This window comes from Bombina bombina, chromosome 4 (genome assembly GCF_027579735.1).
Source record: "Bombina bombina isolate aBomBom1 chromosome 4, aBomBom1.pri, whole genome shotgun sequence".
NCBI classification, from domain to species: Eukaryota; Metazoa; Chordata; class Amphibia; order Anura; family Bombinatoridae; genus Bombina; species Bombina bombina.
In genome coordinates, this window is record NC_069502.1 from 84,280,060 (window position 1) to 84,299,865 (window position 19,806).

At 39.7% G+C, this 19,806-nt stretch overlaps 1 protein-coding gene across 1 annotated transcript in view; it reads left to right on the plus strand.

Annotated features, from left to right (window-relative positions):
• Positions 1-19,806, plus strand: part of HMBOX1 (homeobox containing 1) — a 397,982-nt gene that overhangs the window by 351,621 nt on the left and 26,555 nt on the right. The window contains exon 8 of the mRNA XM_053709533.1: positions 17,212-17,307. Within this exon, the coding sequence (XP_053565508.1) occupies positions 17,212-17,307 (96 nt within the window). The remainder of the gene's footprint in view (positions 1-17,211; positions 17,308-19,806) is intronic.

The window sequence follows — 19,806 nt, forward strand, 5'->3', positions numbered from 1 at the left end:
TTCAAAAATAATTCGCTGGGCAGAGATTCACTCTTGTCACCTATCAGCTATCCATATCCCAGGTGTAGAGCACTGGGAGGCGGATTTTCTAAGTCGTCAGACTTTTCATCCGGGAGAGTGGGAACTCCATCTGGAGGCATTTGCACAACTGATTCATCGTTGGGGCAAACCAGAACTGGATCTCATGGCGTCTCGCCAGAACGCCAAGCTTCCGTGTTACGGATCCAGGTCCAGGGATCCCAAGGCGACACTGATAGATGCTCTAGCAGCGCCCTGGTCTTTCAACCTGGCTTATGTGTTTCCACCGTTTCCTCTGCTCCCTCGACTGATTGCCAAGATCAAGCTGGAGAGAGCATCGGTGATTCTGATATCACCTGCGTGGCCACGCAGGACCTGGTATGCAGATCTAGTGGACATGTCATCCTTTCCACCATGGTCTCTGCCTCTGAAACAGGACCTTCTACTTCAGGGTCCTTTCAACCATCCAAATCTAATTTCTCTGAGGCTGACTGCCTGGAGATTGAATGCTTGATTTTATCAAAGCGTGGCTTCTCCGAGTCAGTTATTGATACCTTAAGACAGGCACGAAAGCCTGTCACCAGGAAAATTTACCATAAGGTATGGCGTAGATATCTTTATTGGTGTGAATCCAAGGGTTACTCATGGAGTAAGGTCAGGATTGCTAGGATATTATCTTTTCTCCAAGAAGGTTTGGAAAAAGGATTGTCAGCTAGTTAAGCGTCTGGCAGATGTTCCAGACGTTCAGGCATTTTGTCAGGCTTTAGTTAGAATCAAGCCTGTGTTTAAACCTGTTGCTCCACCATGGAGCTTAAACTTCGTTCTTAAGGTTCTTCAAGGAGTTCCGTTTGAACCTCTTCATTCCATAGATATCAAGCTTTTATCTTGGAAAGTTCTTTTTTTTGGTAGCTATTTCCTCGGCTCGTAGAGTCTCTGAGCTATCTGCCTTACAATGTGATTCTCCTTATCTGATTTTTCATACGGATAAGGTAGTCCTGCGTACCAAACCTAAGGTGGTATCTAACAAGAATATCAATCAAGAGATTGTTGTTCCATCCTTGTGTTACACAATTTGGACGTAGTCCGTGCTTTAAAGTTTTACTTACAAGCTACTAAAGATTTTCGTCAAACATCTGCTTTGTTTGTTGTCTACTCTGGACAGAGGAGAGGTCAAAAGGCTTCGGCAACCTCTTTTTCTTTTTGACTAAGAAGCTTAATCCGCTTAGCCTATGAGACTGCTGGACAGCAACCTCCTGAAAGGATTACAGCTCATTCCACTAGAGCTGTGGCTTCCACTTGGGCCTTTAAAAATGAGGCTTCTTTTGATCAGATTTGCAAGGCGACGACTTGGTCTTCGCTTCATATTTTTTCAAAATTTTACAAATTTGATACTTTTGCTTCTTCGGAGGCTATATTTGGGAGAATGGTTTTACGGGCAGTGGTTCCTTCCATTTAAGTTCCTGCCTTGTCCCTCCCTTCATCCGTGTACTTTAGCTTTGGTATTGGTATCCCACAAGTAATGGATGATCCGTGGACTGGATACACCTTACAAGAGAAAACACAATTTATGCTTACCTGATAAATTTATTTCTCTTGTGGTGTATCCAGTCCACGGCCCGCCCTGTCATTTTAAGGCAGGTAATTTTTAAATTTAAACTACAGTAACCACTGCACCCTATGGTTCCACCTTTCTCGGCTTGTTTTCGGTCGAATGACTGGCTATGACAGTTAGGGGAGGAGCTATATTACAGCTCTGCTGTGGGTGTCCTCTTGCAACTTCCTGTTGGGAATGAGAGTATCCCACAAGTAATGGATGATCCGTGGACTGGATACACCACAAGAGAAATAAATTTATCAGGTAAGCATAAATTGTGTTTTTTAAATGGTACCGGAGTGTGCTGTTTATCTCAGGCAGTATTTAGAAGAAGAATCTGCCTGCATTTTCTATGATCTTAGCAGAAGTAACTAAGATCCATGGCTGTTCTCACATATTCTGAGGAGTGAGGTAACTTCAGAGAGGGAATGGCGTGCAGGTTTTCCTGCAATAAGGTATGTGCAGTTAATATTTTTCTAGGGATGGAATTTGCTAGAAAATGCTGCTTATACCGGATTAATGTAAGTAAAGCCTTAAATGCAGTGATAGCTACTAGTATCAGGCTTATTAATAGAGATGCATACTCTTATAAAAATGTAATATAAAACGTTTGCTGGCATGTTAATCGTTTTTATATATGTTTGGTGACAAAACTTATTGGGGCCTAGTTTTTTTCCACATGGCTGGTTTGATTTCTGCCTAGAGACAGTTTCCTGAAGCTTTCCACTGTTGCAATATGAGTGGGAAGGGCCTATTTTAGTGCTTTTCTGTGCAGATAAAAATACTGACAGAGACATTCAGCTTCCCTCTGCATGATACAGGACATCTCTGAAGGGCTCAAAAGGCTTCAAAGTTGTGTTTGAGGAGGGTAACAATCACAGTAGACTGTGGCAGTTGTTGTGACTGTGTTTAAAAAACGTTTTTGTCATTTATTATTCTGTTTTTGTTATTAAGGGGTTAATCATCCATTTGCAAGTGGATGCAATGCTCTGCTGACTTGTTACATACACTGTAAAAATTTGTTTGTCAAAATTTGTTTCTCTTAAAGGCACAGTAACATTTTTTATATTGCTTTTTAACTTGCTTTAAAGTGTTTTCCAAGCTTGCTAGTCTCATTGCTAGTCTGTGCAAACATGTCTGAAACAGAGGATACTTGTTCATTATGTTTAAAAGCCATGGTGGAGCCCCATAGGAGAATGTGTACTAAATGTATTGATTTCACCTTAAACAGTAAAGATCAGTCTTTATCTATAAAAGAATTGTCACCAGAGGGGTCTGTCGAGGGGGAAGTTATGCCGACTAATTCTCCCCACGTGTCGGACCCTTCGCCTCCCGCTCAAGGGACGCACGCTAATATGGCGCCAAGTACATCAGGGACGCCCATAGCGATTACTTTGCAGGACATGGCTGCAATCATGAATAATGCCCTGTCAGAGGTATTATCCAGATTGCCTGAATTGAGAGGCAAGCGCGATAGCTCTGGGGTTAGACGAGATACAGAGCGCGTAGATGCTGTAAGAGCCATGTCTGATACTGCGTCACAATATGCAGAACCTGAGGACGGAGAGCTTCAGTCTGTGGGTGACGTCTCTGATTCGGGGAGACCTGATTAAGAGATTTCTAATTTAAACTTGAGAACCTCTGTGTATTGCTTGGGGAGGTATTAGCTGCTCTGAATGACTGTGACACAATTGCAGTGCCAGAGAAATTGTGTAGGCTGGATAAATACTATGCAGTGCCGGTGAGTACTGATGTTTTTCCAATACCTAAAAGGCTTACAGAAATTATTAGTAAGGAGTCGGATAGGCCCGGTGTGCCCTTTTCCCCACCTCCTATATTTAGAAAAATGTTTCCAATAGATGCCACTACACGGGACTTATGGCAGACTGTCCCTAAGGTGGAGGGAGCAGTTTCTACTTTAGCAAAGCGTACCACTATCCCGGTTGAGGACAGTTGTGCTTTTTCAGATCCAATGGATAAAAAATTAGAGGGTTACCTTAAGAAATTGTTTATTCAGCAAGGTTTTATTTTACAGCCCCTTGCATGCATTGCGCCTGTCACTGCTGCGGCGGCGGCATTCTGGTTTGAGGCCCTGGAAGAGGCCATCCATACAGCTCCATTGACTGAAATTGTTGACAAGCTTAGAACTCTTAAGCTAGCTAACTCATTTGTTTCTGATGCCATTGTTCATTTGACTAAACTAACGGCTAAGAATTCCGGATTCGCCATCCAGGCGCGTAAGGCGCTATGGCTCAAATCCTGGTCAGCTGATGTGACTTCAAAGTCTAAATTACTCAACATTCCTTTCAAGGGGCAGACCTTATTCGGGCCTGGTTTGAATGAAATTATTGCTGACATTACTGGAGGTAAGGGTCATACCCTTCCTCAGGACAGGGCCAAATCAAAGGCCAAACAGTCTAATTTTCGTGCCTTTCGAAATTCCAAGGCAGGTGCAGCATCAACTTCCTCCGCTTCAAGACAAGAGGGAACTTTTGCTCAATCTAAGCAGGCCTGGAAACCTAACCAGTCCTGGAACAAAGGCAAGCAGGCCAGAAAGCCTGCTGCTGCCTCTAAGACAGCATGAAGGAACGGCCCCCTATCCGGCGACGGATCTAGTAGGGGGCAGACTTTTTCTCTTCGCCCAGGCGTGGGCAAGAGATGTTCAGGATCCCTGGGCGTTGGAGATCATATCTCAGGGATATCTTCTGGACTTCAAAGCTTCCCCTCCACAAGGGAGATTTCATCTTTCAAGGTTATCTGCAAATCAGATAAAGAAAGAGGCATTCCTACGCTGTGTGCAAGACCTCCTAGTAATGGGAGTGATCCATCCAGTTCCGCGGACGGAACAAGGACAGGGTTTTTATTCAAATCTGTTTGTGGTTCCCAAAAAAGAGGGAACCTTTAGACCAATTTTGGATCTAAAGATCTTAAACAAATTCCTCAGAGTTCCATCTTTCAAAATGGAAACTATTCGGACCATCCTACCCATGATCCAAGAGGGTCAGTACATGACCACAGTGGACATAAAGGATGTCTACCTTCACAAAGATCATCATCGGTTCCTAAGGTTTGCCTTTCTAGACAGGCATTACCAATTTGTAGCTCTTCCCTTCGGGTTGGCTACAGCCCCGAGAATCTTTACGAAGGTTCTGGGCTCACTTCTGGCGGTTCCAAGACCGCGAGGCATAGCGGTGGCTCCGTATCTAGTTGACATCCTGATACAGGCGTCAAGCTTTCAAATTGCCAAGTCTCATACAGAGATAGTTCTGGCATTTCTGAGATCGCACGGGTGGAAAGTGAACGAGGAAAAGAGTTCTCTATCCCCACTCACAAGAGTCTTCTTCTTAGGGACTCTTATAGATTCTGTAGAGATGAAAATTTACCTGACGGAGTCCAGGTTATCAAAGCTTCTAAATGCTTGCCGTATTCTTCATTCCATTCCGCGCCCTTCGGTGGCTCAGTGTATGGAGGTGATCGGCTTAATGGTAGCGGCAATGGACATAGTGCCATTTGCGCGCCTACATCTCAGACCGCTGCAATTATGCATGCTAAGTCAGTGGAATGGGGATTACACAGATTTGTCCCCTCTGCTAAATCTGGATCAAGAGACCAGAGATTCTCTTCTCTGGTGGTTGTCTCGGGTCCGAGGGTATGATCTTTCGCAGGCCAGATTGGACAATTGTAACAACAGATGCCAGCCTTCTAGGTTGGGGTGCAGTCTGGAACTCCCTCAAGGCACAGGGATCGTGGACTCAGGAGGAGAAACTCCTTCCGATAAATATTCTGGAGTTAAGAGCAATATTCAATGCTCTTCTGGCTTGGCCTCAGTTAGCAATGCTGAGGTTCATCAGATTTCAGTCGGACAATATCACAACTGTGGCTTACATCAACCATCAAGGGGGAACCAGGAGTTCCCTAGCGATGTTAGAAGTCTCAAAAATAATTCGCTGGGCAGAGACTCACTCTTGCCACCTGTCGGCAATCCATATCCCAGGCGTGGAGAACTGGGAGACGGATTTTCTAAGTCGTCAGACTTTTCACCCGGGGGAGTGGGAACTCCATCCGGAGGTGTTTGCTCAGTTGATTCATCGTTGGGGCAAACCAGAGTTGGATCTCATGGCGTCTCGCCAGAACGCCAAGCTTCCTTGTTACGGGTCCAGGGACCCAGAAGCGACGCTGATAGATGCTCTAGCAGCGCCTTGGTTCTTCAACCTGGCTTATGTGTTTCCACCGTTTCCTCTGCTCCCTCGACTGATTGCCAAAATCAAACAGGAGAGAGCATCGGTGATTCTAATAGCGCCTGCGTGGCCACGCAGGACCTGGTATGCAGACCTAGTGGACATGTCATCCTTTCCACCATGGACTCTGCCTCTAAGACAGGACCTTCTAATACAAGGTCCTTTCAATCATCCAAATCTAATTTCTCTGAGACTGACTGCATGGAGATTGAACGCTTGATTCTATCAAAGCGTGGCTTCTCCGAGTCAGTCATTGATACCTTAATACAGGCAGGAAAGCCTGTTACCAGGAAAATCTATCACAAGATATGGCGTACATATCTTTACTGGTGTGAATCCAAGAATTACTCATGGAGTAAGGTTAGGATTCCTAGGATATTGTCCTTTCTCCAAGAGGGTTTGGACAAAGGATTATCAGCTAGTTCCTTAAAGGGACAGATTTCTTTTGCACAAGCGTCTGGTAGAAGTTCCAGACGTCCAGGCATTTTGTCAGGCTTTGGTTAGAATTAAGCCTGTGTTTAAACCTGTTGCTCCCCCATGGAGCTTAAACTTGGTTCTTAAAGTTCTTCAAGGAGTTCCGTTTGAACCCCTTCATTCCATTGATATTAAGCTTTTATCTTGGAAAGTTCTGTTTTTGATGGCTATTTCTTCGGCTTGAAGAGTCTCTGAGCTATCTGCCTTACAATGTGATTCTCCTTATCTGATTTTTCATGCAGATAAGGTAGTTCTGCGTACCAAACCTGGGTTTTTACCTAAGGTGGTTTCTAACAAGAATATCAATCAAGAGATTGTTGTTCCATCATTGTGTCCTAATCCTTCTTCAAAGAAGGAACGTCTTTTACATAATCTGGACGTAGTCCGTGCCTTGAAGTTTTACTTACAAGCTACTAAAGATTTTCGTCAAACATCTTCCTGGTTTGTCGTTTGTTCTGGACAGAGGAGAGGTCAAAAAGCTTCGGCAACCTCTCTTTCCTTTTGGCTTCAGAGTATTATACGCCTAGCCTATGAGACTGCTGGGCAGCAGCCCCCTGAAAGAATTACAGCTCATTCTACTAGAGCTGTGGCTTCCACCTGGGCCTTTAAAAATGAGGCCTCTGTTGAACAGATTTGCAAGGCCGCGACTTGGTCTTCGCTTCACACTTTTTCAAAATTTTACAAATTTGATACTTTTGCTTCTTCGGAGGCTGTTTTTGGGAGAAAGGTTCTTCAGGCAGTGGTTCCTTCCGCTTAATCCCTTCCTTGTCCCTCCCATCATCCGTGTACTTTAGCTTTGGTATTGGTATCCCATAAGTAATGGTTGATCCGTGGACTGGATACACTTAACAAGAGAAAACATAATTTATGCTTACCTGATAAATTTATTTCTCTTGTAGTGTATCCAGTCCACGGCCCGCCCTGTCATTTTAAGGCAGGTCTAAAATTTTATTAAACTACAGTCACCACTGCACCCCATGGTTTCTCCTTTCTCTGTTTGTTTCGGTCAAATGACTGGATATGGCAGTTAGGGGAGGAGCTATATAGCAGCTCTGCTGTGGGTGATCCTCTTGCAACTTCCTGTTGGGAAGGAGAATATCCCATAAGTAATGGTTGATCCGTGGACTGGATACACTACAAGAGAAATAAATTTATCAGGTAAGCATAAATTATGTTTTTTTTTAAGAGAATAACTTATCTACTAGAAAACAAAACAAAACTTTATTTCCACATATAATGTCCCCATAACCTTGCAAATCCATATGTGTTTTTATTTACATTTGTTAAAACGATCTGTTTGCTATTACTGCTCCACAATTTGAAAGAGCAGACAGTTCTCTCTCCAATGAGGGGCCTTGGAGCTTTGTAGCTTGTAAGGGAGCTGAGATCGAGGGGTTTGAAGAACCTGCCACCCATCCAACTACCTTACAGCCACCAGAGTATCCTGGTTCAGCCCCCCATGAAGCCTGGGAGTGCCGCCCACTAGGCCAACAACGATCACATACATACATATACATGTATGTGCATGTATATATCTATTATAGCCATTTCCATTCAAATACCTTGTCGTATACCATATACTGTACCTTTTTTTTTTTTAACCCTTAGAATTTTTTTGTTTCAATATTTATGCTAATAATGTTTATTAGATGGTGTATATATGAGCGTAACACTTTATTTTAATGTATTTATGTTGTGCTTAATGCAACTTTTTTTCTTAGCACTTTACGCAACAGTTGCGCTAACCAGAGGAGCGCAAATTTAGTTTGCACTTGTGCGGTCACATTTACTTTCAACTTGTAATACGCACGCATGTGGACAAGATATTTTAATATTGCGCACACTAACATCAGCACACCACTGTTGTAATCTAGCCCTAAATGTTTTGTATGCGTATGTTGTGATTCTACATAAACACATTGAAAACATTTTTCTACAAAATGTTTGTTTTCAAGCATTTACACACTCAATCATGATACCTCTACTGTAAGGGTTTTGTACTCAAATTATGCAGACCAGGACCTAAAGGCCCAATCAACACAGTAGATTTGCATAATCAACAAATGCAAGATAACAAGACAATGCAATAGCACTTAGATTTTTTTTCTGACAATTTTAAAAGGTATGTCTTTTTCCACTCCCCCTGTACTATGTGACAGCCATCAGCCAATCACAAATGCATGCACGTACCATGTGACAGCAATCAGCCATTCACAAATGCATACAAGCTTTTTCTTACACATGCTCAGTAGGAGCTGGTGACTCAAAAAGTTTAAATATAAAAAGACTGTGCACATTTTGTTAATGGAAGTAAATTGGAAAGTTGTTTAAATTGCATGCTCTATCTGAATCATGAAAGTTTTAATTTTGATTTAGTGTCCCTTTAAAGGGATACTGAACCCAAATTTTTATTTTATGATTCAGATAGAACATGCATTTTTAAGCAACTTTCTAATTTACTCCAATTATCAATTTTCCTTTTTTTTCTTGCTATCTTTATTTAAAAAGCAGGAATGTAAAGCTTAGGAGCCGGTCCATTTTAGGTTCAGCACCCTGGATAGCGTTTGCTTATCGGTGACTACATTCAGCTAACCAATAAGCAAGCGTAACCCAGGTTCTGAATAAAAAATGGTCCGGCTTCTAGGCTTTATATTCCAGCTTTTTAAATAAAGATAGCAAGAGAACGAAGAAAATTTGATAATAGGAGTAAATTAGAAAGTTGCTTAAAAGTGCATGCTCTATCATTAAATATTTTTTTTGGATTTAGTATCCCTTTAATATTTCCTGTATTAGGAAAAAAGGTAAAACACAATCCGTAACAAATCCAGTGGGAAAATATCTATAAATCTATGTGGACACTTGACCATCACACATATACAAGCTTATTGGACATTCCATTTCAAAACCATGTTGGTGTGTTCCTGGGAATTTTGTGCCCATTCAAACAAAAGAGCATTTGTGAGGTCAGGCACTGATATTGAACAAGAAGGTATGGATGTCAATCTGAATTCCAATTCATCCTGAAGGTGTTCAGTACTGTTGAGGTCAGGGCTCTGTGCAGGTCACTCAAATTTCTCCATACCAAACTGTCTTCATGGACCTCACTTTCTGCACATGGGCACTGTCTAGCTGGAACAGGAAATGGCCCTCCTTAAACTGTTGCCGCAAATTTAGAAGCTCCCAAAATGTCTTTTTATCCTGTAGCTTTAAGCTGACCCTTCACTGGTTGAGCCCACACTCTGAAAAATAGCCCCAGACCATTATTCCTCGTCCACTAAACTTCACAATTGACACTATGCCTTCTAGCATTCTCCTGGCATCTACCACACCCAGATTATTCCATCAGGCTGCGAGATAGCAAAGCGTGATTCATCATTGCTTTGTACTCTTGGTATTCTTAATTGAAAGCTAAACCTAGGTGGTTCTTATGCTAATTATTAAGCCCTTGAAGACCGTCTCTTCTCTCAGGGCATTTTGACAGTTTTTCACCACTAGAGGGTGTTAGTTCACGTGTTTCATATAGATAACACTGTGCTCACGCACGTGGAGTTCCAGTGAGCCAGCTCTGATTGGCTAAAATGGATGTCAGTCAAAAGAACTGAAATAAGGTGGCAGTTTGCAGAGGCTTAGATACAAGGTAATCACAGAGGTAAAAAGTATATTAATATAACTGTGTTGGTTGTGCAAAACTAGAGAATGGGTAATAAAGGGTTTATCTATCTTTTTAGACAATAAAAAATCTGGTGTAGACTTCCCTTTAAGCACCCAGTGGCCCACTCGGTGAGTTTGCTTTGTCTACCAATTCATGGCTGGGCTGTTGTTGCTGCTAGAGGCTTCCACTTACAGTTGATCAAGGGAAATCTAGTCGGGCAGAAATTTTACAGACTGACCTGTGGCATAAGTCACATCTCATGATAGTGCCATGTTTTAAATCGTTGAGCTCTAAAGTACAACCTATTGTCTATGGAGATTTCATGTCTATGTGCTGGGTTTGATGTACCTGTAAGCTATGGCTGTGGCAGATTTAGTACAGACAAAGGAAACTATGTATTGAGTACTCCCAGATAAATGAAGCAACTTGTCCCTCAACTTCAGATGTAAGCATAAGATATGTGGTTGTTCTGTTTGTGCAAAGGTTGTTGAGAAGTTTGGGATCACAGCCAAACACTTTACTATAACATCATGAAACACGTACTGTGTGTAAGCAGCTTTATGTTCTGTGAATAGTGCTGTAATAGCAATATGGTGCTATAATGTTAGGAAGGGGCGTTGGCAGGAAAAGGACCCAATAGTATCATAGACGACCTTTGTTTTATTTCTCCTAACTTTGTAAGAAATCACATAACATACAGAGGAGTGCTACGTTTGTGCCAGCTTGCAGGTTACCAGTTTTCATCTCTGACCTATCACAAAGTTCTGCGTTGTTTCCTCCACTTCATCGCTGACTGATAGATGTTTTGTTTGTCATCTTCACGCATTATTCAGTAAAGACCTTGAAATATTATGCAAAAAAATCTGAACTATCTGCATAATCTACGTCTGAACAATAATTCATTCCCTATTAAGGCTGTTTGGTAGGAAGCCAATCTGAGAAGACACAATGCCAAGTTGGCTTTGACATCCGATGGGTTGTTAAGGTGCAGGGCAATGACTTCTCTCTTGCAAAAACTGCTTAAGTGCTCTTTCTGAAAGTTAAAATGCTCTTCACATTAAACTGAAGATACGAGCAAGTGTTAAACAGCTTCCTAAATACATAAAACCATTTGCCTTTTTTTTTTCTGCAGCAAATTTAATACCAATATATTTCCCTCCCATCTTTGCATACAAATTGCGACTAGATTTTGTTTATCACAGTGTAATCAAAGTGAAATGAAAAACTGAAAAGGGAAAAAACAAACTGCAGACAAAGCTCTTCTCTTTGATAGATTTCTTATGAGTGGAACTGGACAGGTTCACTTAGGAAAAATATCGCCTTTATTAACCCCTTGGCTGCTATAGGTATATCCTTAAAGGTATATGAAACCCCCCCCAAAAAAATTCTGATTTAAACAGAGCATACCATTTAAAACAAAAATATCCAATTAACTTCTATTATCAAATTGCTAAGTTCCCATTATATTCTTGTTAAAGAGATAGCTATGCAGGTGTCTGGCGCAATACGTGGTAGGAAATCGTGCTGCCATCTAGTGGTTTTGCAAATGGATAACGTTCTTGCAAAACTGCTGCCATATAGTTCCCCAGAAATGGGCCTGTTCCTATGCTTCCTTGCTTTTCAACCAAAGATTCCAAGAGAACAAAGCAAATGGATAATAGAAGTGCGTTACAAAGTTGTTTAATATCGCATGCTCTGTCTGAATCATGAAAGCTAAATTTTCAGTTTCATATCCATTTAACAAAGAATACCATGAAATGAAGCACATTTGATAATATGAGTCAATTGGAAACCTTTTTTTTTATAATTGTATGGTCTGAATCACAAAGGAAACTTTTTCGGTTTCATGTCCCTTTAAATATCCTGTTTACATTGAAACTACCATGACGTACGTTTGCCTCCTGGCTAATTGAGCCAACAGCTTTATTGGATACTGGGCAAGGCTGTACCTACTTGACAAGGAAAGTGGTTTATGTCAAATGCCTTATTCTAGATTTAAGTGAAAGTCAAAAAGATTATTTCATGATTCAGAGTGTACAAATGTAAAAAAATACATTCCAATTTAACTCTAGACTACAATATTAACGTGGCCCCTTCCGATAAGATCATACCGAAATAGGCTTAGGAGTGTGCATGTGCCTCGTGCACTTTTAAAGCATTTCTACACAGACCAAGTACCAAAAAGACTAACAGAAATAAGTCAATTTGTCAATAGCAAATATATATATGTATTTGTTTTAATTGCTTGGTGTGTCAGAATCATGAAAGTGTAATATCCATGTCCCTTTAACAAAATATATCTGTAACTCTCCTTAAAGGGACACTGTACCCAAAAGTTTTCTTTTGTGATTCAGATTGAGCATGAAATTTTAAGCAACTTTCTAATTTACTCCTATTATCAAATGTTCTTCATTCTCTTGGTATCTTTATTTGGAATGCAAGAATGTAAGTTTAGATGCCGGCCCATTTTTGGTGAACAACCTGGGTTGTCCTTGCTGATTGGTGGATAAATTCATCCACCAATAAAAAAGTGCTATCCAGAGTACTGAAACCAAAAAAAAGCTTAGATGCCTTCTTTTTCAAATAATGATAGCAAGAGAACGAAGAAAAATTGATAATAGGAGTAAATTAGAAAGTTGCTTAAAATTGCATGCTCTTTCTGAATTACAAAAGAAAAAAATTGGGTTCAGTGTCCCTTTAAACGTTCTTGAGAATAATTATCTTCTGTTCTGTCACATTTTGTTTAGGACAGTGTTTGTTTTTGTCGTATTTTTATGTTTCATTATAGTTTTGTTCACTTTCATCTTTCAAAAAAGCAAAGGTTTTTTTATTTATTTATTTGCAAAATATAACCTGATCCTACAAAACTAAATATCATTTGCATTTAAGTTCACAGAATTGTTTGATAAATACAACTTGTTTCTTATACAGATTGATAGCTCCACTATGACTTTTAATTCGCTTCAGTGATTTAGCTAATCAGGACCTGCATTTGAGTTTCTGCATTAACAAAATGAAAATGTGCATGATTCAGATAGAACATGCAACCTAAAATACACTTTCCAATTTGCTTCCTCCATCCAATTGGCGTAGCAACTCCTACTGAGCATGTTCAAGACTTCACAGTGTATACGCATATAAGTCTGGGATTGGTTGATGACTGTCACATGATACAGGGGACAGAAATAGAAGGGAACTTTGAAATTTGTCAGAAAAAAAATCCACTGCTCTTGAAATTCAGAGTATTCTTGACTTGTCTCCTTACTATGCATTTGTTGATCATTCAGTCCTATTTATTTATTGGTCCTTTTAAGGCAGAGAAATGAATTACAAGACATTTCTGTCGGCCACGTCTAATTGTTTTTAAAACAAAATTAACATCTATTTTACTGCATTTATTTCTTACTAGCCAAACTCCACCCACCATTTGCTTTATTTGGAGGAGTCAATCTGGGTTTCAGTCACAGACAACAAGGCTAGTCATAAAGTTAGTATAAAGTGCATTGTTTTGCAGTTGTTGGCTAAATGTAGCCACCAATAAGCAAGTGCTATCCAGGGTGCTGAACCTAAAATGGGCCGGCTTCTAAGCTTTACATTTCTGCTTTTTAAATAAAGACAGCAAGAGAACAAAGAAAATTTGATAATAGGAGTACATTAGAAAGTTGCTTAAAATTGCATGCTCTATCTGAATCATGAAAGAAATAAATTGGGTTTAGTGTCCCTTTAAAACATGTTAATAGTTTATTTTTATCATTTAACCCTTTGAGTGCTAAGCACTTTCCCACCTGGGTGCTAAGCTTTTTTAAGTTTTTTTTTTTTTTTTTTTTTAATTTTTTTGAAAAAAATGTTCCAACTTTTTTTTTTTTTTTTACAGATCCCCAATACTTACACTGTTTATGCGATTACCTTTCCACCGGTGGGTCTTGGTGGTCTGTAGCTGCTTAGATGCCTGACTTACAGGCTTCTAAGCAGCATGCCCCCTGCTCCTATACTTAACATTTTTAAGTATAAATAAAGTTGCGCAGTGACGTCATCACTTCATTGCGCTTGACGTCACCGCGCGTAACGTTAAGCCACGGCGATGCCTGTCACTATGCAGGCCCGATCGCGAGCCCCCAGATCTCCCTCAAGGTGGGAGAGTGCTAGCGACGGCTCTGAGCCGTCGTTGGCACCAGAGTTGTAAACTCTGTGACGGCTCAGAGCCGTCGTTAGCACTCAATAGGTTAACAAATTGCAAAGTGAACAGAAGTAAAAATCTAAATCAAATCAATATTTCTTTTGCAAGATGTACCGAGTCCACGGATTCATCCTAACTTGTGGGATATTGTCTTTACTGACAGGAAGTAGCAAAGAGAGCACCACAGCAGAGCTGTCTATATAGCTCCCCCCTTAACTCCACCCCCCAGTCATTCTTTTTGCTGGCTCTAAGCAGGAAGGGTAAAGAGAAGAGGTGTTAAACTGCTTTGTCTATTCTGTTGCACAAGCTTCTGGCAGATGTCCCAGACGTTCTGGCTTTTTGTCAGGCTTTTAGTTAGAATTAAGCCTGTGTTTAAACCTGTTGCTCCGCCATGGAGTCTCAATTTAGTTCTTCAGGGGGTTCTGTTTGAACCCATGCATTCCATAGATATTAAGCTTCTATCTTGGAAAGTTCTATTTCGAGTTGCTATCTCTTCAGCTCGAAGAGTTTCTGAACTATCTGCATTACAATGTGACTCGCCTTATCTTGTTTTCCATGCTAAGGTGGTTTTGCCTACCAAACCTGGGTTCCTCCCTAAGGTTGTTTCTAACAGGAATATCAATCAGGAAATTGTTGTTCCTTCTCTGTGTCCTAATCCTTCTTCTAAGAAGGACCGTCTGTTGCACAACTTGGACGTGGTTCGTGCCTTGAAGTTTTATTTGCAGGCAACCAAAGATTATCGCCAATCATCTTCTTTGTTTGTTGTTTATGCTGGAAAGCGTAGAGGTCAAAAGGCTACGGCTACCTCTCTTTCCTTTTGGCTGAAAAGCATCATCCGTTAGGCTTATGAGACTGCTGGACAGCAGTCTCCTGAAAGAATTACAGCTCACTCTACTAGAGCGGTGGCTTCCACATGGGCTTTTAAAAATGATGCTTCTGTTGAACAGATTTGTAAGGCTGCGACTTGGTCTTCGCTTCATACCTTTTCCAAATTTTACAAATTTGATACTTTTGCTTCTTCGAAGGCTATTTTTGGGAGAGAGGTTTTGCAAGCAGTGGTGCCTTCCGTTTAGGTTCCTGTCTTGTCCCTCCCTTCATCCGTGTCCTAAAGCTTTGGTATTGGTATCCCACAAGTTAGGATGAATCTGTGGACTCTGTACATCTTGCAAAAGAAAACAGAATTTATGCTTACCTGATAAATTTCTTTCTTTTGCGATGTACCGAGTCCACGGCCCGCCCTGTCTATTCAAGACAGATAGTATTTTTTATGTAAACCTCAGTCACCTCTGCACCTTATAGTTTCTCCTTTTCTTCCATGGCCTTCGGTCGAATGACTGGGGGGTGGAGTTAAGAGGGGAGCTATATAGACAGCTCTGCTGTGGTGCTCTCTTTGCTACTTCCTGTCAGGAAGGACAATATCCCACAAGTTAGGATGAATCCGTGGACTTGGTACATCGCAAAAGAAAGAAATTTATCAGGTAAGCATAAATTCTGTTTTTTTGTGGCCAACCTTTGCCTTCAAAACAACATAAATTCTTCTAGATACACTTGTGCAAAGTCAGGGATTTTGTAGGCATGTAACCAGGTGCATGATTAAACAAGTATACCAAACAGGTGCTAATCAATGTAATATGTAGGTTGAATTTAAATCATTAACTGAAACAGAAACAGCTGTGTAAGTGGAATAAAACTTGGCAAAGAACAGGTTAAACAAATAGTTATTTACAGAATATAGTGCAGTAATAAAATACTTTAAAGGGACAGTCAACACTTCCGTTAACATTATTTTATATTGAAAAATAAAAACCAAAGATCCGCCTGCACTATACCCCTTCTGCCTTGCCGCCTTGCTTCTGTACTAATCACTGTCGCTAACTTCTCTAATACCGGGTAAATATGGCAGCCGAACTCCCCCCACCGTTACGTAGCTGCCTTCTTCGAATGATCAGCAAATCAGAATCCAATCCTCGGTCAGAAATTGCACGCGCTTGCAATTTCTGACCGAGGATTGGATTCTGATTTGCTGATCATTTGAAGAAGAAGGCAGCTACATAACGGTGGGGGGAGTTTGGCTGCCATATTTACCCGGTATTAGAGAAGTTAGCGACAGTGATTAGTACAGAAGCAAGGCGGCAAGGCAGAAGGGGTATAGTGCAGGCGGATCTTCGGTTTTTATTTTTCAATATAAAATAAAGTTAACGGAAGTGTTGACTGTCCCTTTAACACTTTTATGTCCCTTTTAAAGGACCAGTAAATACAGTAGAGTTGCATAATTAACACATGCATGATAAAAAGACAATGCAACAGCACTTTGTCAGAAAAAATCTACTTCTCATTTAAAGTTCAGACTAATTTTAGTTATGTCTATTTCTGCTCTCACTGCACCATATGACTGCCATCAGCCAATCAAAAATGCATATATATTCTGTGAATTCCAATAGGAGTTGGTGACTCAAAAAGTGTAAATATAAAAAGACTGTGCACATTTTGTTAATGGAAGTACTTTTGAAAGTTGTTTTTAAATTGTCTGCCCTATCTTAATCATGACAGTTTAATTTTGACTTGAGTGTCCCTTTAAAGAGCAATTTCACTACTATATAAATAAAAACGTATAATTTATTTAATTTTTTTTACTTATTTATAACCTGATGTAATTTTAGCAAGCTAGTATTAGAGCATGGTTGTAACTGTATATATGTAGGTTACGCTCTTTTCTAGTAAGGATTTGCAGAAAATTAATCCATTTTGTCTTTCTCACTGTGGGCCTGATATGCAAAACCTCGCCGGCAGAGAGAGAAATCACACGAAATCTTCAGGATTTTTTTTTAGACCTTATATTGTAATGTAGGATTCTCGGTTTCACATAAAGAACACTACATAGCAACATAAACATTTCTCAAGATAAAATTTGTGTTTCTAAAAATGTTTAAGGGTCTCAATGTACTGACGAGACTGAATATCAGGCCCTGAGTCTCTTATGTGGGCTGCTATGATACAAGAGTTTCTGTCTGTTGTGCCACAATGTCTGCTGAATGATTATTGCTTGTATGTTTTTTAGGCAAGAAGCTCTCTGATCTGGAAAGAGTCACATCCTTGAAAGTATATAACTGGTTTGCCAATAGAAGGAAGGAAATCAAAAGGAGAGCCAATATTGGTAATGTACTAGGGCACATCACAAATTTAATGTATATGGCATATGTCACTCTAATCCTTGCAATTATAGATGCTTTTTTATTCTGTTTGTCTTTATTATTTCTATATATCGGCTGATCACATTTATATTAATCAGTTTTTTATTTATTGGGTTACCCCGTAGCATGGTACTTGCACTAAATAGGTCCCTCCCAATGTCCTCGGCCCCCCTTTAATTAGAAAATTAATGTCACATGTTACTTCTTCAGGTTTATCACTTCAGTTACCCCTAGTTCACAGAAGAGAGACCACAGAGACCTCCATGATAACTTAAAATTTATAATGAAATACACAGCACAAAAGTTCAGTTTTGGGGTGGTGTCTTAGTTAAAAGAACAAAAACTTTTTTTTTTCTGGTTTTGTTTTTGAAAATCATAGAGCAGTACTTAAAGGGACATTAAACACCTTGAGATTGTAATATAAAATGATTAATCTTATATATAAAAACAACTCTGCAATATAGTTTCATTATTTATTTTGTCCCCTTTTCCTGTAATTCCATTCTGAAATTTTGAGCTTTACAGTTCCTGTTAGATGTGGAAGTGCAGAACACTGTTATATTCTGTACAGCCATTTGCTGAACACTCTAGGGACCTAATTATAACTGTCCCTAATTGGCCAGCAGTAGAGAAAGTGACCTAAGTTACAATATGGCAGCACCCATTGTTTTATAGACACTAAAAATTTACACTTATTTTGTCACTATTTAAACATCTAACGAAACTTTAAAAAATACATCTACAAGTTATTTTCTTTGAATGCATCATTCCATCTAGCATTTATTTAGTGTTTACTTTCCCTTTAATAACATGAACCCTGGGAAAAAGGTACATATGCAGACAGTATGTTTAGAATAAAACTATACTGCGAGATGAACTTACCAATATTTCTATATTCTGTCCACTTTTTGCAATTTCTAATTTGACATGAAACACACATTCCTTGTTGAATGAATGATTTAATACTACAGTAATGTTCCCATGTCCAGCTCATTCAAGGAATCAAGGATGTACATCTTTCAAATATCTAAAATGTTATGTCAATTTATTTTGCCTCAATCATTCTAGTGAATCACCTACAAAAGGAAACTTGTGCACATTAAACTTTAATGAGAGTAAATTAAATGTAAAATAGATGCTCACCTTCCCCATTCCAGCAGTCTACACACCCCTCGCTTCTTACCACACATTCATATTCTTAAACAACCCGTAAAATAGCCAAAATGGCTGGAACACATAAGTAAACAACAAGGTGTTCACAATCACAATATTGCTTCTAACACATAATGATGCATATCAAGCAACATTATACCTCCTCTTTAGGTAGTTACTTCTGATTATGGTTAGTGAGACTAAATCCCAGGATAAGGAATTTGTATCTGTTAATACTGATTTCAGATTTTAAAATAGTTAACCCATAGTTTTTTGTTAAAAGCAGATTTGTTCTAAAGCAATTTAGCTAGGCCTGTAGCAAAGTGTCCTATGAAAAAAAATGTATTATTTGGTTGGTTCTTATTTATCATGAGAATCTGTTTTTCCTATGTATTCGTGCAATACTGGACCAAAGAGAGTAAATGAATACCTAACATGGTATAAATGCTATGGAAATGAAGCATAGCTGCTCTCCTAACGATGGCACAGAGCGCATAGGGTGTTATAGCCACCACGCACTGGGCTAAAGTGTTTATTTGTGTGACTAAGGCAGAATGATTGCCTGATGCTAGTACAGACTGTCATGGGCTTGTCACTTGTCAGCTGCTTAGTTATTTTTGCTATTAATAGCAACACAAATTAACTCCTAACGACTCTTCATTTGCGAAGAATAACACACATTAGTGCTGTTTAACACCTGTGCCAGTGCCTAATTGCAAAACTGTGCATAGATAATTTTTCATATGGGAACAAATATTGAACTCTCTTTGAATTCCAAATATCTGGTTTATCCAAACCATATTTCAAAATGTACATGCATAGAAATAATAAATGCTGAATCCAAATCCAGGTAGAACAGTTAACAGTGTAAATTTCCTTCTTTACTGCACAGGACAGGTAGTAACCAATTCTCCCATAAGCAATAGCAATGCCCTTGCCCCTTCTGTAGTATACATGCTACAATAATATGGCTTACAATTTAAAATGTTGCCAAACATTATTTAAATATCGCTTGTGTAATAGTACTTCTTGTGTCTGGATAGCACAGGTGTACTTAAAAGGGACATAAAACAGTTTGATTCCAAACTGTCTCCTCCAAATAAGGCAAGTGGTAGTGGAAGTATGGCCATTGAAAAACTCCAGTATTTCTCTCATAAGGTGGTGAGAATACATGATCCATTACTCCTGAGATTTAACTCCTGGCCACTAGGAGGAGGCAAAGATTCCCAAAACTCATAGAGTACTCAATCCCTTTTGGTGTGCTATTCTTTTAAAACTTTTTTTTTGAAGGCCTGGTCTGTCTTTTCAAG